This window comes from Vulpes lagopus, chromosome 5 (assembly GCF_018345385.1).
Source record: "Vulpes lagopus strain Blue_001 chromosome 5, ASM1834538v1, whole genome shotgun sequence".
NCBI classification, from domain to species: domain Eukaryota; kingdom Metazoa; phylum Chordata; class Mammalia; order Carnivora; family Canidae; genus Vulpes; species Vulpes lagopus.
The window spans coordinates 72,484,253-72,507,347 of NC_054828.1; the positions used below are offsets into that span (position 1 = coordinate 72,484,253).

The window sequence follows — 23,095 nt, forward strand, 5'->3', positions numbered from 1 at the left end:
AGTGTCAGTCCACAGCCAGTGTCCAGTTAGCCCCAAAGTCTGATTATTTTCTCTTTCCCCAGTGCACAATTACCCTGGAAAAAAGTGCCATAGGTCCCTTTGGGGAAAGCCGGGGAAAAATTAGTAGCTTAAGTCTTTGGCAGAGTATAAGGCTTCTTCTCCAGAGGGCCCATCCTCCCCTTCATTCAAGGTGTTCCGTGTCTATCAACTAGCTGAAAGTTGGGAATTTATTGAGGGAGCATTATTCTCTTTCTACGGCTCAGAGTTTTGTTCACTTAGAGTTTTTCCTCTGATACCTATCAAGTAAGAAATTAATACCGTTCCCATCAATTTCACTTCCAAACCACCATGATGAACTGGCCAGAGCCACAGCTCTGTGAGCCAGAATGTTCTGATTGCTGCTTTGACCCTGTTCTCCAGGATAGTAACCACACCCACTTTGTCTTTGGTCCTAAGTGCTGCCAATGGTGTCCAATTATCCCTATTGCATTTAGGTTTCCCAATTCAGTGGCATCAGATTCCACTGTAGTTTCTAACCTACAGAGAAGAACTATCAGCTAGCTCTTCAAGGGTGCTGTGGTCTCCTCACAAATTTATTTCTCATAGTCAAGAGAGATGTGTCCTATCGACCCTTCCAGAGAAGACGAGCAGATCCCAACTGATAACTCCACTGTAACATTCCAATAAACCTTTGGACCCCTTCCTCTGTAATATGCCAAGGAAGTCCTGGCATTTCATCTTCATTTAGTGTCAGCCACCTTCTGGTCCATGATTCAGCCAACCAACCAAACACACTGTTAGAGCCCTGTCAACCCCCTCCATCACCACCGCTACCAAACTACATAGCATTGAGTCTAGGACATCTGCTTGGCAGACCTATATGAATAAATCTGGCTCGATCCAACTTTATGTCCCTTCCACAATTATCTCATACCCTTAATATCCAGTACACACATATTCCCTGGGTTTATATCTGTATAAATTGGAAAAACTCATGTAGCTCTTTTGGAGTGTAGCATACCTGCTGATAGGTCACCCCTATCAACAAAGGTGTACTTCACCTTTGGGGCTTAGGGGGCCTTGAGATAAGGTGTGCTTCCAGAAGCAAAGAGAGATGGTGAGATGGGACCTGAAGAGAACCAACAGTACACTGGAAGGCAGCCACTTCCAGGAGCCTTTCAGCTTCCTCAGGAGATGTGTGGTTACCTCCTCAGATGGGATGAAAAGGTACTTCTACTGGCAAAAACCAAAGAAAACCAACAAAACAAAACAAAACAAAACAACAACAACAACAACCTGATGGAATTGAATTTGGAAATTCAAAGTCTCGGCTTTATCAGGATTTTCCCAAATGTCTCTATTCCAATTTTCAGGGACCCAGGGATGCAACAACTGGATATCATATGAGGCATGGTATCAGCCCTCAGGAGGACACTCGTTGCAAAAATGAATGGCTGAACCTAGTCAGGAAGAAACATCAAACAGACCCAAATTGACAGGCATTCCACCAAAACCAAAACTGTTTCAAAATCTTCAAACCATAAAAGGTTAAAAGCCTGGACTGTCACAGATGGGAGGCGACTAACAAATTCTGGCAACTAAAGGCAAGGTTGGTTCCTGAACTGGATTCTGAACCAATAAAAATTGGTTTTGCTCTTGAGGACATTAGTGGTGCCAAGGCGCAAATCTGAGTAAGTTCTGTAGACACCAAGGCCTCAGGGGAAGCAGAAGTTGGGGCCAGTATGAGGAAGATAATGTAGGAATGAATAGAAAACAACAATCGAGGCAAGAGGGAATGAAGATATCTAGTTTTATTGTTGCACATCAGGCTGGGTTGACAACAAGGTACGCTACACAAGGGTGCAGGGTCTGTGCTTTGGGTTCCCAGGGTAGCCACACATATGGGGGAGGTGAGGAAATGGGTTTTTAGGAGAGGGGTTTTGGCTCCTGGACACCAGGGCACAGGGATCCTCTGGGCCAGAGCTCAAGGCTGCACTCAGACCTGGCAGCCACTTGAGCTGACCCAGCAGGGGGAGCTGGAGCAGGGGCAGGAGGAAGGGTTTGGCCACTGGCTATCCCCAAGTATGTTCTTCTTGGCTCAGAGTCCACTTCAGCAGCAGCCTCCAGACGACTGACTGCTGCCCCCTCCACAGCAGCCCGAGCCCCCCGAGGGCTGGCTGCAGCCGCCTGAGCTCTGGTGTCTGTGGCGGTGGGACCTGTGTCGCCTGTGGTGGCTCAGGCAGCAGCCGCCACCCCCGGAGCTGGAGCCACAGCAGCCGCCACCCCCAGAGCTGGAGCCACAGCAGCCGCCACCCCCAGAGCTGGAGCCACAGCAGCCCCCAGAGCTGACACTACAGCAAGAGGAGACTGGGGGGCACTTTGGGGGACACTTCGGGGGGCACTTGGGGGCCGGGCACTTGGGAGGGGGCTGGCACTGCTGCTGGTTCTGCTGGCAGGACATCTCAGTGGGCAGGGTCAGGACCTGAGGGAGAGTCACACAGTGAGTCAAACCCAGGACACAGAACCTCCTCCCACTGCCCCTCTCACCCTCTTAGCATCTCATATTATTATAGAAACGTCACAAGAAACGTCCCATATAATCCAACAGCTGCATGACTTTCCCATATTCTGGCATCATCTGTTTGGATCCTCAGTAGAGACTTATAAGTTAAACACGCACTTTCCTCCAGTATACATAGTGTAAACGAAGACCGAACCATGTTACTAAATATGTGCAAGAGTCTAAAGCCTTATAAGTGAAGATGGAATTTATTCCCCTCGGCACCATAGATCCTTTCCCCCAAAATCCCCACTCTGGACTGTGCTCTGTCTTTGAAGGAAATGGTCCTGTTCCCAGGGGACACTTACGTGCACGGGCAGCACAAGGTTGTCAGCACCTCAGCAGACAAGTGCTTGGAGGTGCTCTGACCCCAAGGTCCTTTTATTCTGGCCTTGGGCCCTGCCCCCAGCCTGTGAGACAGGACCTGGGCATGAGGGCACCACCTCCCACCACCCACATGGTCCTGTGACAGGTGGTGACTGGCATCTCCCTGCCTCTTCCATGGGGCCCAGCGCAGCTGCTCCCAGCCAGGATAGGGCTTCTTAGAAACAAGGAGTGACCCAGTTGTGGAAAATTTACTTTGACCTGCCTTACTCTCCTTGGCAAGAGTCACCTGGGAAGCCTCATAGATCCTGTTTTGGACCTTGGGCTCCAGTCTCCTTCTTTTCTTCCTTCTGCCAACGTAAACGCAGTGGCTCTTGGCAGCCTGCTCTGTCTGGACTATAGTTTAGAGATACCTTCACATTTTTTTTTCTACCCTGCCAGGCTCACAGAGGTCAGCAAACTTGTCTGGAGCCCAAATCTTCCCCTCTGCCTGCTTTGTATAGTCTGCAAGCTAAGAGTGGTTTTATATGTTTAAATGTTTGGGAAAAAAATCAGAAGAATAGTTCATGACACATGGGAGTTATATTAAATTCTAATTTCAATCTTCATGGCATTTTAGTTGGAACCCATCTGCGTTCATTTCTTTATTATCCACAGCTATTTTTACAGTGCAGTGGTAGAGTTGAATAGTTGAGTCAAAGATCCTATGGCTTCCAAAGCCTAAAATATTTCATCTTTAGCCCTTTGTTGAAAAATTTGCTGATCTCTGTGTATCCCATTGCTTTTAAGAGCTTAGAGTCAGACCCTGGAATGCAAACCTCGTTCTTCCACCTGGTCACTTGTGAAAGTTACATAAAGTGACTCCTTTTAAATTTTATTTATCTGTCTCCTCTATTAAAAAGTGAGAATAATGGCAAAAATATCTCACAGGGAGGGGCACCTGGGTGACCCTGTCGGTTAGCCAGACTCTTGATTTTGGCTCAGGTGATGATCTCAGGGTCCTGAGAGGTGCCCTGCCGCAGGCTCTGCACTCAGTAGGGACTCTGCTTCAAGGTTCGTTCTCTGCCCCACCCCCCTCAATAAACAAATAAATCTTTTAAAAATATCTCATAGGGATACTGCTTCAGTCAGTAAGACAATGTAAAGAACAAGTCTGACAGAAGACCTGTAACATGGTGGGCCCTTAAATAATAAGATACCTGCATATTCACAAATAAAGGGAAAACATCTGTCCTTTGTAAGTCATACCTTCCTTCAAAGGAGGGAAAATTGGGACTCTTATTTTGTTTTTTGTTTTTTCCAAAAAAACACCATTTTTTATTGGAAATTTTTATTTTATTTTTTTATTAACCATTTTTCCTTTCTGTTTAAGACTCCTTTGTTCTGCTAAATGTCTTGATTTGTTTGACTATGCAATAGCTCCAGAAAAGGAGTTCATGGTGAGGAGGAAGGTAGCTCCGTGTTGTCCCCATAATTATACACCACTCAACAACCAGGTGACAGCAAAGAGTAAAGTCTAAGTGTGGGAAGTAGATGCCAGGGCCAGGGCAACTCAACAGCGAGTGCGTCCTCCCTCTAGGGACTCTTTAAGCCTCTGGCAACACCCTGGCTCTAGGTTTTTATTACTGTTTACTCAAAATGTTTTTCTACTATACTTTCAATGGATGAAGAGCAAGGATAGGAGTTCATTTCTGGTTCAAGTTGGTGTATAATAAATACCACAATGAGATTTTCCAAAAGTCAGCTAATTAGAAGCACACTGAAGCCAGAAGAAGAATGTGAAGGAAAACCCTCTCTCTTTCCTGCCAATGGTAGAAACACTGGGAGAGAATCTGAAATTCCCCAGAACTTGAAGCAACATAATGAATAAGTCATAAGGAAAGGCTAAGCCGGTTGACATGTAGTTGCAAGATATGAATATGTGTTTATGTCCATGCATGTGGATGTACAAATAATATACAGAGGCTAAATGTGTGTTTATATACACATACATGTATTTTACCTTAAACTGTGTGTGTGTGTGTGTGTGTGTGTGTGTGTGTACTTCATTGGTCATTTTTGCCTCTCACTTTCCTGGTTTTTCCCTCTGTCTCTTCTTCATTAGAGATCTTCTAAGAAATAATTGTCTATGGCCACTTAATAATGGTACATAAAACGTCCTTATTTGCCGGAACAGTTTGGATTATGCCTTCTGTCACAGCATAAATCATAAACTTTTTTTTCAATCTCAACTGTGTCCCAGTTTGGGTGATGAATTATAGAGTCACATTACCAGTAAATGAAGTTTTCTGAAACACCTTCACTGATTCAGACTAAAACCTAAACTCCTTCTCCTTGCATTTAAATATCTATGCAATATGAAGCTATTTGCTTCTATGGGTGTTTTTTTTTTCCCCTTTCCTCCCTTAAGAGAAGAAATCTTTCTCTGAAGCTGAATTGGCCTATGAGCTCTACTTTGGACTGTTTACTTTGTGCTTTATTTTAGTTTATGTGACATATCTCTGATATGGGATTGAATTCTTCTTGAGAGTAGAGTCTGGATCTAATATGTTTGCCTCTCCCATCAGCATCTGGAGCCAAGACATGCATTTATAATCATTTTACCAGCATTTCATAGCTCCTGGGAGTTTGCAAACAGCTTTTTCCTGTGATGTAAGGTAGTCAGATAAGACATGCACAGTGATGAGTGCTGACCATACCATCCTAGAGATCTGTATGAGGTTATATGTTACTCATGGATGATGTTTGTCCTCAGGGCTCCATTGTGGAAGGAGAGGTCAGGACACAGGTAGTACTACTCAGAAGCCCAGCTCACTGATTCCTAGAATGATGGACCTCAGATGCCATTGGGTCATCCCTCTGCCTCTAGGCAGTGAAGGAAGCACCCAATCATCAATTAATCTGACTTGGGCACAGGCAAAAAAACAGCAGCATGCATGTAATACCATGCAGACTCATTTCTAAACCATGACTATTAGATTTCAATAGATTTATATTGATTTGGCATCATTTCAATAGAAAAAAAAATGTTTGGTTTTGTGAAGTCATCTACTCATCTGTATGTCCTGATAACCTCAAGGGATAGGAGGAAACACTGCTGAAATCCATATGAAGTCATTAAAACAGTGTGAATTTTGCTCTTTTCCCTACACTCTGCAGCCATTTGTGGAGACAGAACTTTATACATTATTGACTTTTAGTGTATTCTCCTCCCTTTCAAAAATTAATAAATGTGCCTAATTGAAAAGTTAAAATATACGTAAAAAATAACACCATAAATAAGACAGAAAGAAAAGTGATCCATTGGAGGAAATTACAACACATTTGGTAGGTATTTAGAAAAATGGCTCTTATACATCAATAAAAAAATATGCAAGCACACCAATAAAAGGATGGACAAAGGATAGGAACAGGCAATACCCACATAAGAAAAGAAACACAAATGGCCAAAAAGTAACTGAAAATATGTTCAATGTTACTAAGCATCAAAGAATTTTGTAAAAACCTGTTTTTATGGTATAGGGTGTCTATCCAATTTACTCATTCATATCAGATTGGCAAAGACCGAGTGCCTAACAAATACTCAGTGTAGGGGTGCCTGGGTGGCTCAGCAGTTAAGTGTCTGCCTTTGGCTCAGGGTGTGATCCTGGAGTCCTGGGATCGAGTCCCACATCGGGCTCCCTGTGTGGAGTCTGCTTCTCCCTCTGCCTATGTCTCTGTCTCTCCTGGGTGCCTCTCATGAATAAATAAACAAATATATTTTTTTAAAAAAACTAAATACTCAGTATTGGAGAGGATGCATGGAATTGGGCACTCATGTTTCACTAGTATGAAAATAAATCAGCATACTGATTATGCATGACAATATGATGATTCATTAATTCAATACATTCTTTATGGTGTGTAAATGAATTAGAATGTAAAATGAGAACAGTTCTTGTATAATGTTTGAATATCTAAGAATTTAGCCTTAGGAGAGATAATGTAACTAAACACAATGGGTTTGCAGCTTATAGTTCATTAAATTGAACACAATCCAAGAAGCATTAAAAGCAAAGAACTTTTTATTACTTGTTACAAGTTAAGGAGATGGGGAGATGACTCAAAGCACTGGCTCACCATGAGGTTAGTACAAGAAGCTTTTATTTAGTGCATTAGGGGTGGGGCAGGGAGCTTGCATATACATTAAAGGAACGTAGGCATATTCTATTACTCGGGTATGTTGGTTCAACTGTGCATGCCTAGAATGCCAACATTTTAATGCATAAATCCTATGCTCAAAAAAAATGGTCGACCCCCTTGCCCCCCATAGAAGAAGACCTTAGTACTCTAACGAGCTAAAGGAAACTTCAGGACAACTCAGAGGGGCTTCTGCACAGGTCCTCAGCTCCAGTCTGGCTGTAAGTGGCTCCTGTAAGGGGCTATCAGGTGAAACACCTAGCTGAGCTTTCTCCTGCTTTTTTCCCTTCCTCATCCTCTCTTCTACTGATAGTTTTAAGCCCTCTGGTCTGGGTAACTCCTTGTCACATCCTAGCTAACAATATGGGATAAGAAGAAAAGAATATATGCATATGAATATTCCTTGTAGAAAATTACAAATAATAAGAGTACAGCACATTATCAGATTAATATGTTTATATTTATTTAAAAAAGCAGAAGATAAAGATTCAAAAATGCTGTTTTAAAAAACAGCAAAATACATAAGCTATATAATAATAACTTTTTTAAATGAACAAGATATTTATGTATCAAATGTTAAAACTTCATTGAAAGAAAAAAAATTAAAAACTTTATCAAAAGATACTAAATAAGATCTATACATATGTTCGTGGTATAATGGGAAAAAATCACTAAGATGAAAGTTGCTCTAATGATATTATTATATATTTAATACAATACCAGTTAAAATTCTAACATCACACTTTGCTTTGTTATGTCTTGCCTTTGTGGAATGTGATAAACCCATTCTAAAAAGTATATGGAGAAATAAACACTGGTAGATAGCATGATTGATCAGACAACTATAGTAAAAAAGACAGTGGATAATGTCACAGAGATCCATGGCTAGGGCAGAGATCAGAATTGTGAGCCTAGCATTAAATACAAACAAATATGCAGGAGCAGAGGACATGGCGAACCAGGTTATCAAGTGCAAGGCTGCAGTTGCCTGGGAGGCAGGAAAGCCTCTCTCTATAGAAGAGGTAGAGGTGGCACCCCCAAAGGCTCATGAAGTGCTAATTAAGATTATGGCCACTGCAGTTTGCCACACAGATGCCTACACCCTGAGTGGGGCTGATCCTGAAGGGAGTTTTCCAGTGATCCTGGGACATGAAGGTGCTGGAATTGTGGAAAGTGTTGGCGAAGGAGTTACTAAGCTGAAGGCAGGTGACACTGTCATCCCACTTTACATCCCACAGTGTGGAGAATGCAAATTTTGTCTAAATCCTAAAACAAACCTTTGCCAGAAGATAAGAGTTACACAAGGGAAAGGATTAATGCCAGATGGTACTAGCAGATTTACTCACAAAGGAAAGACAATTTTACATTATATGGGAACCAGCACATTTTCTGAATATACAGTTGTGGTGATATCTCTGTTGCTAAAATTGATCCTTTAGCACCTTTGGATAAAGTCTGCCTTCTCGGTTGTGGCATTTCAACTGGTTACGGTGCTGCTCTGAACACTGCCAAGGTGGAGCCTGGCTCTTCTTGTGCCGTCTTTGGCCTAGGAGGAGTTGGATTGGTGACTATCATGGGTCGTAAGGTGGCTGGTGCATCCCGGATCATTGGTGTGGACATCAATAAAGATAAATTCTCAAAGGCCAAGGTGTTTGGAGCCTCTGAATGTATTAACCCCCAGGACTTCAGTAAACCCATCCAGGAAGTGCTCATTGAAATGACTGATGGGGGAGTGGACTATTCCTTTGGGTGTATTGGTAACTTGAAAGTCATAAGAGCAGCGCTAGAGGCCTGCCACAAAGGCTGGGGTGTCAGCGTCATAGCTGAGTAGCTGCTTCAGGTGAAGAAATCGCCACTCGTCCATTTCAGCTGGTAACAGGGCGCGTATGGAAAGGCACTGCCTTTGGAGGATGGAAGAGTGTGGAAAGTGTCCCAAAGTTGGTGTCTGAATATATGTCCAGAAAGATAAAAGTTGATGAATTTGTGACTCACAGTCTGTCTTTTGACCAAATTAATGAAGCCTTTGACCTGTTGCATGCAAGAAAGAGCATTCGAACTGTTGTAAACAGCTTTAAATTCAACAAAGAAAACATGTCCATCCTTGTACTGAAGTCTTCTGGTTCACCTGGAACAGCCAGACAAGCAGGGAGATGCTCTTCTAAGTTCACAGTCTCTTAGACCTTTTCTACTACTACTTTTAGAGTAACCTTCTCTAGGGAATAATATTTTTTGTATAATTCATAAATCTCTAATCAAGGACAAGCCTAATACAGTCATAAATCTGTTTTCTGAACTCTCCTTCACATGAATAATTGCCAACCCATTAAGGAATATTCTAACATAATAAAAGTAATTTCTGCATATGTCAAAAAAAAACAAATATGCAAACTTGCTGTGTGGTTCAAATGGCAGTGCAGATTTTTAGGGAATAATGACTATTTTATGATGACCAATGGTTATCTATATGGTGAAAATAGAATTCATACAAATATATAAAAATGAAAGTTTCTGTACAATACAAAGAAAATATAATGAAAGTTTATAATAAAGAAAGGTTTCTTAAAGAAGGCATTGTAGTGAGAAACCCCAGTTCTTTCCTCCTGTGTTTCTTTCTTGTGTGTACTTTACTACTCCCATAGAACACTTTGCTCTTAACACTTTTGGCTCCTAGAGGAGTGCTTGTTTTTTTCCCCCACACCGACAAGAGTTAACAGACATCAACTGGGTGTCCTACAGTCTAACTCAGTGCTGACACCATCTACCTGAAGACAGTGTCAGAGTCCACAGGTGAAACTCCCAGTCCCAAGAGACTGCCCCCAACTTCAGATGCCAGTCACAGCTAGGTCCCCAGGTTTCCACAACTTTTGTCCAATTTAACTATGAAACAGATATTCCTGTGACCCTCTTCTTCTCAGATTTGAATAATTTGCTAAAGAGACTCACAGAACTTAGGGAAACACTAACATTTACCAGCTCATTAAAAGATATAATAAAGGATACAGAATAACAGTTAGATGAAGACATACAGAAGGGGAGGTCTGGGAGGGTCCCAAGTGCAGGAGCTCTTGCCGCCTTAGAGGTGGGGTGCATCACCTTCCTGGTGCACATGTGTTTGCCAGCCACAGAGCTCTCTGAATGCTGTCCTAATGATATTTTATGGGGATTTCCTCACACAGGCATGATCAATTATTAACTCCATTTCTGGCCCTATCTCTTCCCTGGAGGATAGGCAGTGGGGCTGAAAATTCCAATCTCCTGATCATGGCTTGGTCTTCCTGAGGACCAGACCCCATCCAGGAACCTTCCAGGAGCCCATCCAGAGCTGCCTCAATGGAACCAGGAAATTACAAGTGTTTCAGGAACTTCTTGCCAGGAAATAGGGGCATAGACCAATATATATTTTTTTCTGTTTTCTCACAGGCATAAAAAGATTATAGAGCAAAAGTTTCACAAACCTGGCTATTTTAAAAGTATATAATTTTATTTGTGAAAAGAAAACATTAAAAATATAAAAAGCCAATATCAGGGAATATATTTGCAATATCTTTCTATGGAATAAAAAGGTAAAATGTGTAAAGAACTTTTGCAAATCAAATAAAAAATATTCCTAAGGTAAGAAAAAGTAATTTACAAAAGAAGAAAACATTGTTCAACAAATATATGAATAGATGCTCAAGATCACTTATGATCAAGAAAATGAATAACACAGGAACAATGAAATACATACAATGAGATATCAAATGGATATTTCACACTCACTGAATAATTATATAAACATCTGATATTACAAAGTGTTAGCAGGATGAAACAACAGGAACTCTTTTACACTAATAGGGGAATTGTAAACTGGAGACCCATGTGACAATATATTGTAAGGTTAAAATTGAGCATGTCTATAATCTGACCATGTAATTCCTAGCCTCCTGGAGAGGCTGTCCTACACACAGACAATATGTAAAGATTTTTTTAAATAATGGAGTTGTCTAGAACATGAGAGACACCTAACTCTGGGAAACAAACAAGGGGTGGTGGAAAGGGAGGTGGGCGGGGAGTGGGGGTGACTGGGTGACGGGCACTGAGGAGGGGACTTGACGGGATGAGCACTGGGTGTTATGCTATATGTTGGCAAATTGAACTCCAATAAAAATAAATAAATAAATAAATAAATAAATAAATATATTCTACTCTTGAAACTAATATTACCCTATATGTTAACTAACTGGAATTTAAATAAAAATGTGAATAAAAGAAAATGTACTGAAAAATTCTGAATAAAAATTTAAATATCACAGGTTTATACATACATATTGAATGTATATTTTATTATATGAAGCTTCTGAAATACTACTTACTAAAAATCTTTCAATAAAATCAAATCTATGAGGGTAGGAAATTTTTTCTATTTGTTCACTAATGTATCTCAACTGCCTAAATAAACACCTGGATGTATCAGGTACTTAATAAATATTTATTGAGTGTTTTACATATGGTATGTTGGCTTTCTCTTTTGTTTGGTTTATGCAATTTTGGATGTGCTAAAATTTTATTTTGATGGAATCAGTTTTATTAAAATTTCCCTTTAACATTCTTTGTTTCTTTTATATATGAAATATTTCTCCATTATGAGTTGCACTTAGTGATTAGATTAAAATTTACTTTTTTAAATTTACTCTTTAATCCACCTGAAACTCATTTTATTATCAATTTATTTTTATTGATGTTCAATTTGCCAACATATAGAATAACACCCAATGCTCATCCCGTCAAGTGCCCCGCTCAGTGCCCGTCACCCAGTCACCCCCATCCCCCGCCCACCTCCCCTTCCACCACCCCTAGTTCGTTTCCCAGAGTTAGTCTTTCATGTTCTGTCTCCCTTTCTGATATTTCCCATTCATTTTTTCTCCTTTCCCCTTTATTCCCTTTCACTATTTTTTATATTCCCCAAATGAATGAGACCATATAATGTTTGTCCTTCTCCAATTGACTTACTTCACTCAACATAATACCCTCCAGTTCCATCCACGTCGAAGCAAATGGTGGGGATTTGTCGTTTCTAATGGCTGAGGAATATTCCATTGTATACACAGACCACATCTTCTTTATCCATTCATCTTTCTTTTTTTTTTAATTTTTTTTTTATTTATTTATGATAGTCACAGAGAGAGAAAGAGGCAGAGACACAGGCAGAGGGGAGAAGCAGGCTCCATGCACCGGGAGCCCGACGTGGGATTCGATCCCGGGTCTCTAGGATCGCGCCCTGGGCCAAAGCAGGCGCCAAACCGCTGCGCCACCCAGGGATCCCTCCATTCATCTTTCGATGGACACCGAGGCTCCTTCCACAGTTTGGCTATTGTGGACATTGCTGCTAGAAACATCCGGGTGCAGGTGTCCCGGCGTTTCACTGCATCTATACCTTTGGAATAAATCCCCAGCAGTGCAATTGCTGGGTAGTAGGGCAGATCTATTTTTTTTAATTTTTTAATTTATTTATGATAGTCACAGAGAGAGAGAGAGAGAGAGGCAGAGACACAGGCAGAGGGAGAAGCAGGCTCCATGCACCGGGAGCCCGACGTGGGATTCGATTCCGGGTCTCCAGGATCGCGCCCTGGGCCAAAGGCAGGCGCTAAACCGCTGCGCCACCCAGGGATCCCGGCAGATCTATTTTTAACTCTTTAAAAATAGATGGAGGAACATATTGAACCTCCACACAGGAGGAACCTCCACACAGTTTTCCAGAGTGGCTGTACCAGTTCACGTTCCCACCAACAGTGTAAGAGGGTTCCCCTTTCTCCGCATCCTCTCCAACATTTGTGGTTTCCTGCCTTGGTAATTTTCCCCATTCTCACTGGTGTGAGGTGGGATCTCATTGTGGTTTGGATTTGTATTTCCCTGATGGCAAATGATGCAGAGTATTTTCTCATGTACATGTTGGCCGTGTCCATGTCTTCCTCTGTGAGATTTCTGTTCATGTCTTTTGCCCATTTCATGATTGGATTGTTTGTTTCTTTGCTGTTGAGTTTAATAAGTTCTTTATAGATCTTGGAAACTAGCCCTTTATCTGATACGTCATTTGCAAATGTCTTCTCCCATTCTGTAGGTTGTCTTTGAGAGAAACTCATTTTATTATAGAACATGATGTGATTCCCCTCTCCAGTTCTACTGATTAAATAAGCCATCCTTTCTCCGCTGACTTATGTGCCTTGTTTAAATGTATTTTAAGTTATTTCATACAAAAAGGTCTCTGCACTATTTATTTTGCCTCACTAATTTTTTTTGTCCTTGTCTCTTCCTTGCACTAGAGGTTTTATTGTGCAAAATTATATCGTTTTTAAAACAGTTACTTTCAGCAGGCTGGAACCCCTGAAGATGAAGAATTAATTAGTTATGAATGTGGAGAGCCAAGGGAGGGATGGGGAATTCTCAGAGGACTGTGCAGCTACCCAGTCAGGACCCTGTGTTTGTCTTTCCAGGTGATAGCCACTACATACACCAGCAAAGCATCCCAGACGCCCACCCTCCCAATTTTATCCCTAGGCCTTGTGTGCATGTAATGAAACTTTGGTTTTATCTCCTGTTAATCTGTCTTAAGTAAATTTAATTCTTAGTCCAGCTGGAAGACCTTGAAGGATATAAAATAATTTTTCCTTCCTTTCAGTTGGCATGGTTGCCAGGACACTTTAATTCACTGGACACTGTTCTCTCCAGATGCTGCAGCTAAGTGACTGTAGGACATCTGACCTATAGCCAGCCAAAGGTAAGACTTCTTACCATGTCAGCCTTCCGAATCTCTGTCTGTAGGGTCCAGTGGAGCAAGAGTGGTGAAAGTCTTTTTTTTTCTTTCTCTAAATTCAGAACATATCGTGTAGCTGGCTTCTTGGACTTCATGACTCTCAGTAAAAATTTAGTAGAGTACTCTTTGGGTACTGATCCATTTCCTCCCAGAGATGATCTTTGTTTTTTTTGTGTCTTTTATGTCCTTTGTCATAAAAAGGAATTATCATAGGTCAGAACACAGATGTAGGTCCCATTAGCCTGCTGTTCAAGTCCATCGCACAGATTGACGAGTTCATGGTTCTCATCAGACCAGTGTCTGTTTGAACAAATTTTGCCATGGGTTAATGAGCACATGAGTTAAAGGCAGTTGCTAAGAAACACCTTGGAGATCAAAACTACAAAACTGGTGGGCAAGGGTGTAGCTCTTAAAAGCTGTTAGAGCACTCACCACCTAGCTAGAAGACTCCTGCGCCAGGATAAGCTGGTCAAGAAATGGGTTAGATTGACACTAGATCACCTGCCAAGAGAAAGTTCTGTGGTGTACTGTTAAGAAAACCACAAAATATCCAACTCTGTGACACATCCCTCCTAGGTATTACTGTGGCCCCAAGAACCCAAGGCCTGGCCAAAGCTATTAATGTGCACATATGAAAAACTGGATGAGGTTTTCCCTTTCATCTTGTTCTATATCCTAAGAGGTTGGTTTTGTGGTCAGTGAGAATATTATCCCTGGTCTCTGCCATCTGGAGAGTGCACTTACTACATACTAGGGTGCACCCAGTGGCCAATGGAATAGACAAGATCCAAGACATGCAATTACAAGCATCTATTGGCCATGCAAGATCTCAGGGTTTGTCATAAGGGATCCCAGCCCATAAGGGGCCTTTGTTGTCCTGACCTTCATTGCTTGTTAGTGCAGAAAAATCCCATTCCAATTCCAGTAGCACCAAGGCAAGTGGGTGTCATAGATAAGCAGATCTATGACTGGAGGTGTCCCTCATCTGTGGGACACCAGGAACATTGTAGGCACCCCATCATTCTTACATCTGTGCAGTGGAGGTCTTTGCATTCTTGGACTCTTCTTGGAATACATTTCAGGTCATGGGGGCTACATCATCTATGCCCTCTTTGGAAACCTCTTACACCCATGGTAAATATTTATACTAAGCCTGGAAAGTTGTCTCTGGGTCTTTTCGTAGAGAGGCTTATTGGGTTGGTCGTTACTAGAATAAATATTCTAAGGCCAATCCCACATATCAGCGGTCAGGTGTGGATCTTTTGAATGGAAAAACTTCTGTATTTGAAAATTTTTTTAGAGACTTCTCATTCTCAGCAGACAACTTATTGGTTTTCATGGGAGGATCAATTTGGAAATCCTTTGGATTCTTAACTTCTGTCATTACTAATGGGCATGTAACTGCTGCCCTATTTGCAAGCTGTTCCCTCCCTTCTAAGATTGCCAGTGCTCACTTCTCAGACCATACAAAGGAAACCTATGGTACATCTTTAGGAAATGGTAGAGTTCAGAACTGCGAAACAGCCCCAGATGGACCCATGTATCCTCTCTCTACCCCATTTCTAACTCAACTATATTCCTGACTGATATTATTAATCATCAGGCAAATGCCCCAAGTCTGAAAAGGACACTTGGACACAGAAGGATGCCAAGTAATTATCAGTTGGATCATATATTGGGCCCAATGGGATTCCTATATTTCCTCTTCTTTTAACCTTTTGGCTCATACCTATCTCCCACAAATGGGACATATGTGCAAACAGGGGATAATTAAAGAAATAAGATAATTGGTTTTGTCCTGACACCCACAAATTTTTTTTAATTTATTTTTTTATTTAAAATTTTTTTATTGGAGTTCAATTTGTCAACATATAGCATAACACCCAGGGATCATCCCACTAAATGCCCCCCTCAGTGCCCATCACCCAGTCACCCCAACCCCTTGCCCACTTCCCCTTCCACTACCTCTTGTTCATTTCCCAGAGTTAGGCTGACACCCACAAAATTTATGACCAAATCATTTCACAATGCATTACTTATAAATCTCACCAAATCTCTGGAAGAAATAAGTAGACCCCAGGAAGACTTCCTGGGCCCATGCTGCCCTTTGCAAACTTCAAGTGGATTTTATAGATTTGCCCTCAGCATGGCTATTCTCTGGTTGATCATTGTCTGCAAGTTAGTGGATGGACCAAATACTATCTGACCTGGACATGCTAATGCCATAACAGTGGTAAAAAAATTTAATAATTGAGATTTTTCCTTATCTTAGCATTTCTTTAGTGATTGAGTTAGACCAGGGAACTCACTTTACAGCACAGATAAACCACGTGGATGCAAAAACTGTGGGGTATTCATTAAAATCATCTAACCTTATCATCCTCAATCATCAGGGCAAGTGGACTGTAAAAATCTTCACATAAAAAGGAACTTAGGAAATACTTGTCAGGAAACTAAACTTAAATGGCCAGAGGCATTGCCCTTGGCCCTTATTAATAATACTGCAACTAGGAGGCATGGATTGATTCCTTTGGAAATAGTGTTTGGTTGTCCAATATCTACTGGCACCTCTAAACTTTTCATTCGGGAACTAAGTGAGCAATTTGATGCTATGATTAACTATATACAAGGACTAACTAGTACACTTGAAGCATATCATCAACAGGTAAAAGAGGCATGACCTCTATTGACTGATGGACCCTTTCATCTGGGGTTGGGATCTACATCAAGGTCTTTAGAAGAAAACATTTGCTGGCACCTCACTAGGAAGGGCTCTATGAGGTGCTGCTGACCACCTACATTGCCACCTGAAAAAAAGAGAAATCTTCTGGAGTCATGCAAATTGTACCAAAATAGACCCAGATCAACACCTACCTGCCAGACAACTGGAAGACCACTCCTTACCCGGTGACCTGAAAATAGGATATCCAGGGTCAAGTCCCTGGTCCCAAAAGCAAAGGCATCATAATGTAGACACCTTTTCCCAAAATCACAGATCAAGAAACCTCTCTTTTACCTACCTCCTCTTTAAACAAAATCCCTTCTTTAAGTCTCCACTATGGGCTTCTTTCCAACCTGTGTCTTGATCTTACTAACCCTATCTTTTTCAATAGGTCAGGCACAGACCAAAACACTTCCTTATGTCAGTTTACCAAACCCTGGCCACATTTATAAATCAGTCTATTGTCTATTTCAACATCTAGATAATGCAAAAGAGCCTGAGCTGGTCTTCATTCCTGCAGATGTGAACACCTGGTTATCTGAACATGGAAGATGGGTAGATTGCAAGGTATGAAGGTACGGTATCCACAGCCAAAAGAACATTGCTCTACTTTTTTTTCCTGGTGAACTACTTGAGCTCCAGAAAATCTCTAAGGAAGCTCAAGGATTATTCCTTGTCAGAGTAAAGGAAATAACTGAAAAATTTCCTTTTGCATTAAAAACACTGGATTTCTCCTGAGAGATACACCAAAACTTTATTGCAACAGAAGCCTGTGGTTTGATATTAAAAATAATATCGTTAGGGATCCCTGGGTGGCGCAGCGGTTTGGCACCTGCCTTTGGCCCAGGGCGCGATCCTGGAGACCCAGGATCGAATCCCACATCAGGCTCCCGGTACATGGAGCCTGCTTCTCCCTCTGCCTGTGTCTCTGCCTCTCTCTCTCTCTCTGTGACTATCATAATTAAATAAAAAAAAATAAAATAAAAAATAAAAATAATATCGTTAAACTTAACAAGAAGATTAACTCAAAATAACTCTAGTATAACATTTGCCACATCACTAAATGTTTTACAAATCAGCCTTGTATAACAATGGGGTATCTCAGCTACCCCCACTCCTCCTTGTTAGACTACCCAATTCCACAAACTATATTTGAGTCAATCAAAATTCTGGGCTTACTTGGCTAGATGAGAAAATTAAGTTTTACTGCTGCCAGACCAAACTATAGGCCTCCTATGTCAGCTATTTTCATATACTGACAGAACCATATGAAAAATGGAGATGTATGAATGTTAGCATTATTAAAAGTCATGTAGCACTCCACACTTTGACAGTTACAGGTTCCAAACTAACCTTGTCAATAAACCACACTGGTCTTTTTTATTTTATGTGGCAACAAAGTCTACAAAGCGTTCCCACCTACATGGTCAGACCGTGTGGACTTGGATACCTGGCTCCATTTGTCATTAAGTACCCCACTCTAAATGCCAGCCAATTACAAACTTGGGCTTCTTTATTAATAAAATTGTGTTACATAAAAGTGCCATCAAGAAATTGTAGAAAATCCACTGTTATATCATAATTCCAAGTTCTTTTCAGTGTTAAGGATCTTGTTCCTAAATTTTGGATATTATAATTAGAAAAGGCAATCCTAAATCTCTCTATGGTGACAAGAATTCAATACCATTCTGCAAACTTTGAAAATATTCCAGTCAGAAGATAAGAGCTTAGCCTCTGTGGTACTCCAAAATCATTATGCTCCAGATCCATTGACTGCCCAGCAGGGAGAAGCCTGTGCAATTGTTGGTGAAAAGTGTTGCTTCTATGTAAACTGAGATAAATAATATCTAACCTGAATCAGTTAAAAGAAAGGATTAACGTTTTTCATTTAGATAAATGAAGCACAGGCTTTCTATTGGACCAATCTAATTCCAGGTTTAGGGAATTTAGTTTAATGGGATGTGGGGAAGTGTGCTTCCATTTGTTCTTTTCTGTTTATTCATTCTCATTCTAATTGGTGGTCTTTCTGCTCTTTGCACACCTCTTACCTTCCATCTACTAACCCAGTTTCTCCCTCCACAGTCACAGCTCAGGTTTAATATGAGAAACTCACAGGGGATGGAACTGTAGGGCCTAGGGCAGAGGATGAAACTGTAGGGCCTAGGGCAGGCCACCCCCAAATATAACACGATGGTATATTGATTACTTCAAATTAAAGCAACTTAAAAAACAGCCTGTGCTAGAAGGATGCTCAGACCCTCCCTCTGTCCCCCTGAAAGCAGGAAATACTTCTCCATGTGAAAGGTGTAGCAGGAGATAGAGACACCCTTATCACCAGAGGTAGGGAATTTAAAGCAGAGAAGGTGGGATCCCTGGGTGGCGCAGCGGTTTGGCGCCTGCCTTTGGCCCAGGGCGCGATCCTGGAGACCCGGGATCGAATCCCACATCGGGCTCCCGGTGCATGGACCCTGCTTCTTCCTCTGCCTGTGTCTCTGCCCCTCTCTCTCTCTGTGACTATCATAAATAAATAAAAATTTTATATTAAAAAAAATAAATAAATAAAGCAGAGAAGGCTGTATAAACAACCTTGTGACTTTTTACCCCTGCCCAAACTCTGTTTAGAATCCCTTACTATTTGGAGCTCCCAAAGTTAAGTTTTCTTTTTTCTGTTAATGCCTGACAGATTTATTGTCTCTTTGTCTAAAATGTACAAAAATTACCTGCCTTGGTCACTTCTTTGGGCCTCAATGTCATTCCTGGGCCTCTGTGCGCACATAATAAAACTGTTATCTGTCTCCTGTTAATCTGTTTTATGTCGATTTAATTCTTAGCCCAGCTGGAAGAACTCCTACTCTTGAAGATTGAAGAACTTTTCCATCCCGTCAAAAACAAGAGGAGACAGAGCTGAGATCAGATATGCTCATCTTCCTCAGCACATTTACAAGCAAGGGAAACGCAGGCTAGAACAAGATGGTGAACAGATTATTTTATTGTTTTGCTTCAGGTAGGGGACTGCCAAGGAAATCATCTGTGGAAAGGCAATTACTTCCTGCGGTTCCCAGGGTAGGCTGCAGACATGGGATCAGAGTTCAGAAGATGAATTCTTAAGAGAGGACACAGATGTCTGGATTCCAGGCAAGAAGAATCCTCTAGAACAGAGTTTGAAGTGTTCACTAAAATGTAACAGCAGCACAGGCCGACCCAAGAAACATGACTTTGTACTTTCTGGCCTCTATTTCTGCTCTTCTTGGCTCAGAGTCCACTTCAGCAGCAGCCTCCAGATGACTGACTGCTGCCCCCTCCACAGCAGCCCGGGCCCCCAGAGGGCTGGCTGCAGCAGCCTGAGCTCTGGTGTCTGTGGTGGTGGGACCTGTGTCGCCTGTGGTGGCTCAGGCAGCAGCCGCCACCCCCAGAGCTGGAGCCACAGCAGCCGCCACCCCCAGAGCTGGAGCCACAGCAGCCCCCAGAGCTGACACTACAGCAAGAGGAGACTGGGGGGCACTTTGGGGGACACTTCGGGGGGCACTTGGGGGCCGGGCACTTGGGAGGGGGCTGGCACTGCTGCTGGTTCTGCTGGCAGGACATCTCAGTGGGCAGGGTCAGGACCTGAGGGAGAGTCACACAGTGAGTCAGATCCAGGACACAGAGCCCTGCTTCCTGTTCTTAGCATCATTTCTAGCACCCTTATTTTGTAAGTCTTGAGATCTGACATGGGATAATCATCTGACATTTTTTATGACTCTTACTGGTATACCATGTGCCATCTTACAGAGTCACATTTCAAACCCCATTTGAAATGTATCAACAGTATCATCTCCAAATATGTAGAGAGAGTTGATGCTTATTAACATTTCCTTAGTATCAGAGAAAAGACCAGAAAATACATTGGTCCTAGGCCACCTTTCATTTTTCTGTGTCACCAAAAATCTTGCACACATCTAGTATAGGGACCATTTTAGCACTGAAAGCCTCTTCAAGGATAAAGCAAAAGCATTCTCTCTGAGAAGGATTTCTGATGTTTTAGTTTTGCAGAATACAGAAAATCACTGCAAAGGGCCTTGGAGTCAATTGGTCCTAACCAGCTCAACTTATAAATGAAGAAAGTGAAAAGAAAAGAGGCAAATTCACTGGCTCAGTGCTATTCACTAGCTTATCACAGTTCCCTTCCCTCCCTGACTCTGACCCACAGAGTCCTCCTCCCAAGACCTGCTTCCCAGGCAAGACCCAGAGCTTCCAGCTCCAGGGTGCCTCCAATTCCCGCCATGGACTTTCTTGTTGATGTCGAAACATTTCCACAGGTGTCTCTGATTCTCTCTTCTGTTAAGTACTAACATCCTCAATACATTGTTCCTGTAACTGGGCCCACCTGTATTTCCAAAACTATATTCCCACTGTGTAACCACTCCAGCCTAATCTAGCCATCAAAAATTTTTTTTATCCCCTAAAACCAGAGAAACACAGCCAGCACCTGCAAACAATATACTGTCTTCAAGACTCTAGCATACAGCACACAAATCTTCCTAGTTGCTCTTGGTCTCTCTCACCCATCCCACCCTGATTCAGATTTTCTTGGCTCTCATCCTTCCAATCGGAGCCCAAGGCCCGACCCCTCTATTTTGGTCTGAGCTCCCTCTTGTGAAAGGCACTGCTCTCTGTTCCAGGGAAAGCTTACCAATGCACAGGAAGCACTGGGTCTGTCAGCACCTTGGGAGAGGAGCGCATGGAGGTGCTCTGTCCCTGAGGCCCTTTATCCTGGCATTGGGCTCTGCCCCCAGCCTGTGAGACAGGGCCCCAGTATGACATGACCTGCTTCCTGCCACCCATGTGATCCTGTGACAGGTAACGATTGGAGGTTCTCCAGACCTCAGGGCATCTCCCAGCTAGGTCAGTCCCTGCTGACAAGGGGACTGTGGTGGGTTGAAATGGACACCCCCATTCCTGGAGTCCTCCATTGCTCTTGTTTCTATGGGAGGCCTTCTATCCTCATTTACAGACCTGGTCACAAAGCCTCTCCTTCCTTTCCGCCATAATAATTTTCCACCTGGACCTTTGAGGGTTTTTTTAGTTTTTATTTTAATTTTAGTCAATATATAGTATTATAATTAGTTTCAGATGTACAGTATAGTGACTCAACACTTCCATACATCACCTGGTGCTCGTCACAGTAAATGTACTCCTTAATTCCCTTCACCTATTTCACCCATTTCTCCTACCTCCTCCCCTCTGGTAACCATTGGTTTGCTCTCTGTAGTTTTCTTCTCTCTCTCTCTCTCTCTCTCTCTCTCTCTCTCTGCCTCATTCTCTCTCTCCCTCTCTCTCTCTCTCTGATTTTTTCCCCTTTGCTTATTTGTTTGTTTCTTAAATTCCACATATGAGTGAAATCATATGGTTTCACCTAGATCTTTGAATCTACATGGCTTGGGTGAAAATCAACATGTCTAAGTTCTGAGGGGATGTGTGCGTAGTGGTTGAGAAAATAAGCTTTAGGGACCTCACCAAAGCATTCAACTTCTTAGAGCCTTACAATACAGATCTTTTAAATATATTGATAGAAATGTCCTTTTTACAGAATCTACATATTAATTAAGATGGAAAAGGGGAAATAGGCAAAATAGTATGTGACACTTGGTGACACTCAGGATATAGATGGATAGATAGACAATAAAAGAGAGAAATAGATGCAAACATGGATTTTTAATGGGCAGGGGGAATTCTTTAAGCCATGGACACCTTTAGTAGCTACATCTTGTTAAAGCTAAATACCATTTTTTCCTCCAACATACTTCAATGAATTTGCTTTAAAGAATGTAGATCTAGAGTGATTACAGGAAAGAGGTATGAAGGTGGGTGTATTGCCCATATTGCCCTAAATTATAGCCTGAAAAGAATTTGTGGCTTCCTGGAAGCAAACAGAAGGGAGGAGGTAAAATAAAAATGGAAAAGATGAAGAGAAGGGAGCAGCCCAAGAGGTGGCCTGATAGCACTACTTGAAGTGGTGCTGGTCTACTTGGTATATCTAAGAACAGATACACTCAATATTCAAGTTAAAATTGTTTACATTGTTGCAATATAAATTTCCTGTGTTTCCATGATCAAAAATAACCCATCTGGAATTCTAAAAATGAAAAACATAGTCTCTGAAAAATTAAATATGTTCAAAATGAAATATGATATCAAAAATTTATTAGATAGTTTTAGCAGATTGTAAACTGCAGAAGAACAGATTGGTGAACTTTAAGAATTGAATTGAAAAGAGGGGAAAAATACAAAACAATTAACAGCTGATTGGTAATCTGTCAAATTATAGCAAATAGTCTAACACTCATATACTTAAGAGTTTCTGAAAGAATAAATAAAATGGGGGATATATTTTTAAATAATGATCAATTTTCCAAGTTTCGTGAAAACTATCCAGATGCAGGTAGGCCAGGTCTGAGGGCCCAGAGGGAGTCTCACAGGACCAGTTGAGAAGATTCCTAGCTACACACAGGATAGAAATCAAATATGAGCCATTGGGAGG

The 23,095-nt window shown here is 41.7% G+C and overlaps 1 protein-coding gene, 1 long non-coding RNA gene and 2 pseudogenes across 2 annotated transcripts; 2 read left to right on the forward strand and 2 right to left on the reverse strand.

Annotated features, from left to right (window-relative positions):
• Positions 1-1,792: 1,792 nt before the first annotated feature.
• Positions 1,793-2,905, reverse strand: LOC121491707. Its single transcript, XR_005988026.1, has 2 exons — positions 2,869-2,905; positions 1,793-2,482 (listed from the first exon to the last, which is right to left on the reverse strand). It is a non-coding gene; the product is annotated as an uncharacterized LOC121491707 (long non-coding RNA).
• Positions 2,906-7,986: 5,081 nt separating this feature from the next.
• Positions 7,987-9,241, forward strand: LOC121491811 (annotated as a pseudogene).
• LOC121492027 overlaps positions 8,191-23,095 on the forward strand; it is a 332,162-nt pseudogene continuing 317,257 nt past the window's right edge.
• Positions 19,840-20,839, reverse strand: LOC121491812 (late cornified envelope protein 1A-like). Its single transcript, XM_041756966.1, has 2 exons — positions 20,759-20,839; positions 19,840-20,181 (listed from the first exon to the last, which is right to left on the reverse strand). Exons 1-2 carry the CDS (start codon positions 20,837-20,839, stop codon positions 19,840-19,842), a joined length of 423 nt encoding a protein of 140 aa, XP_041612900.1.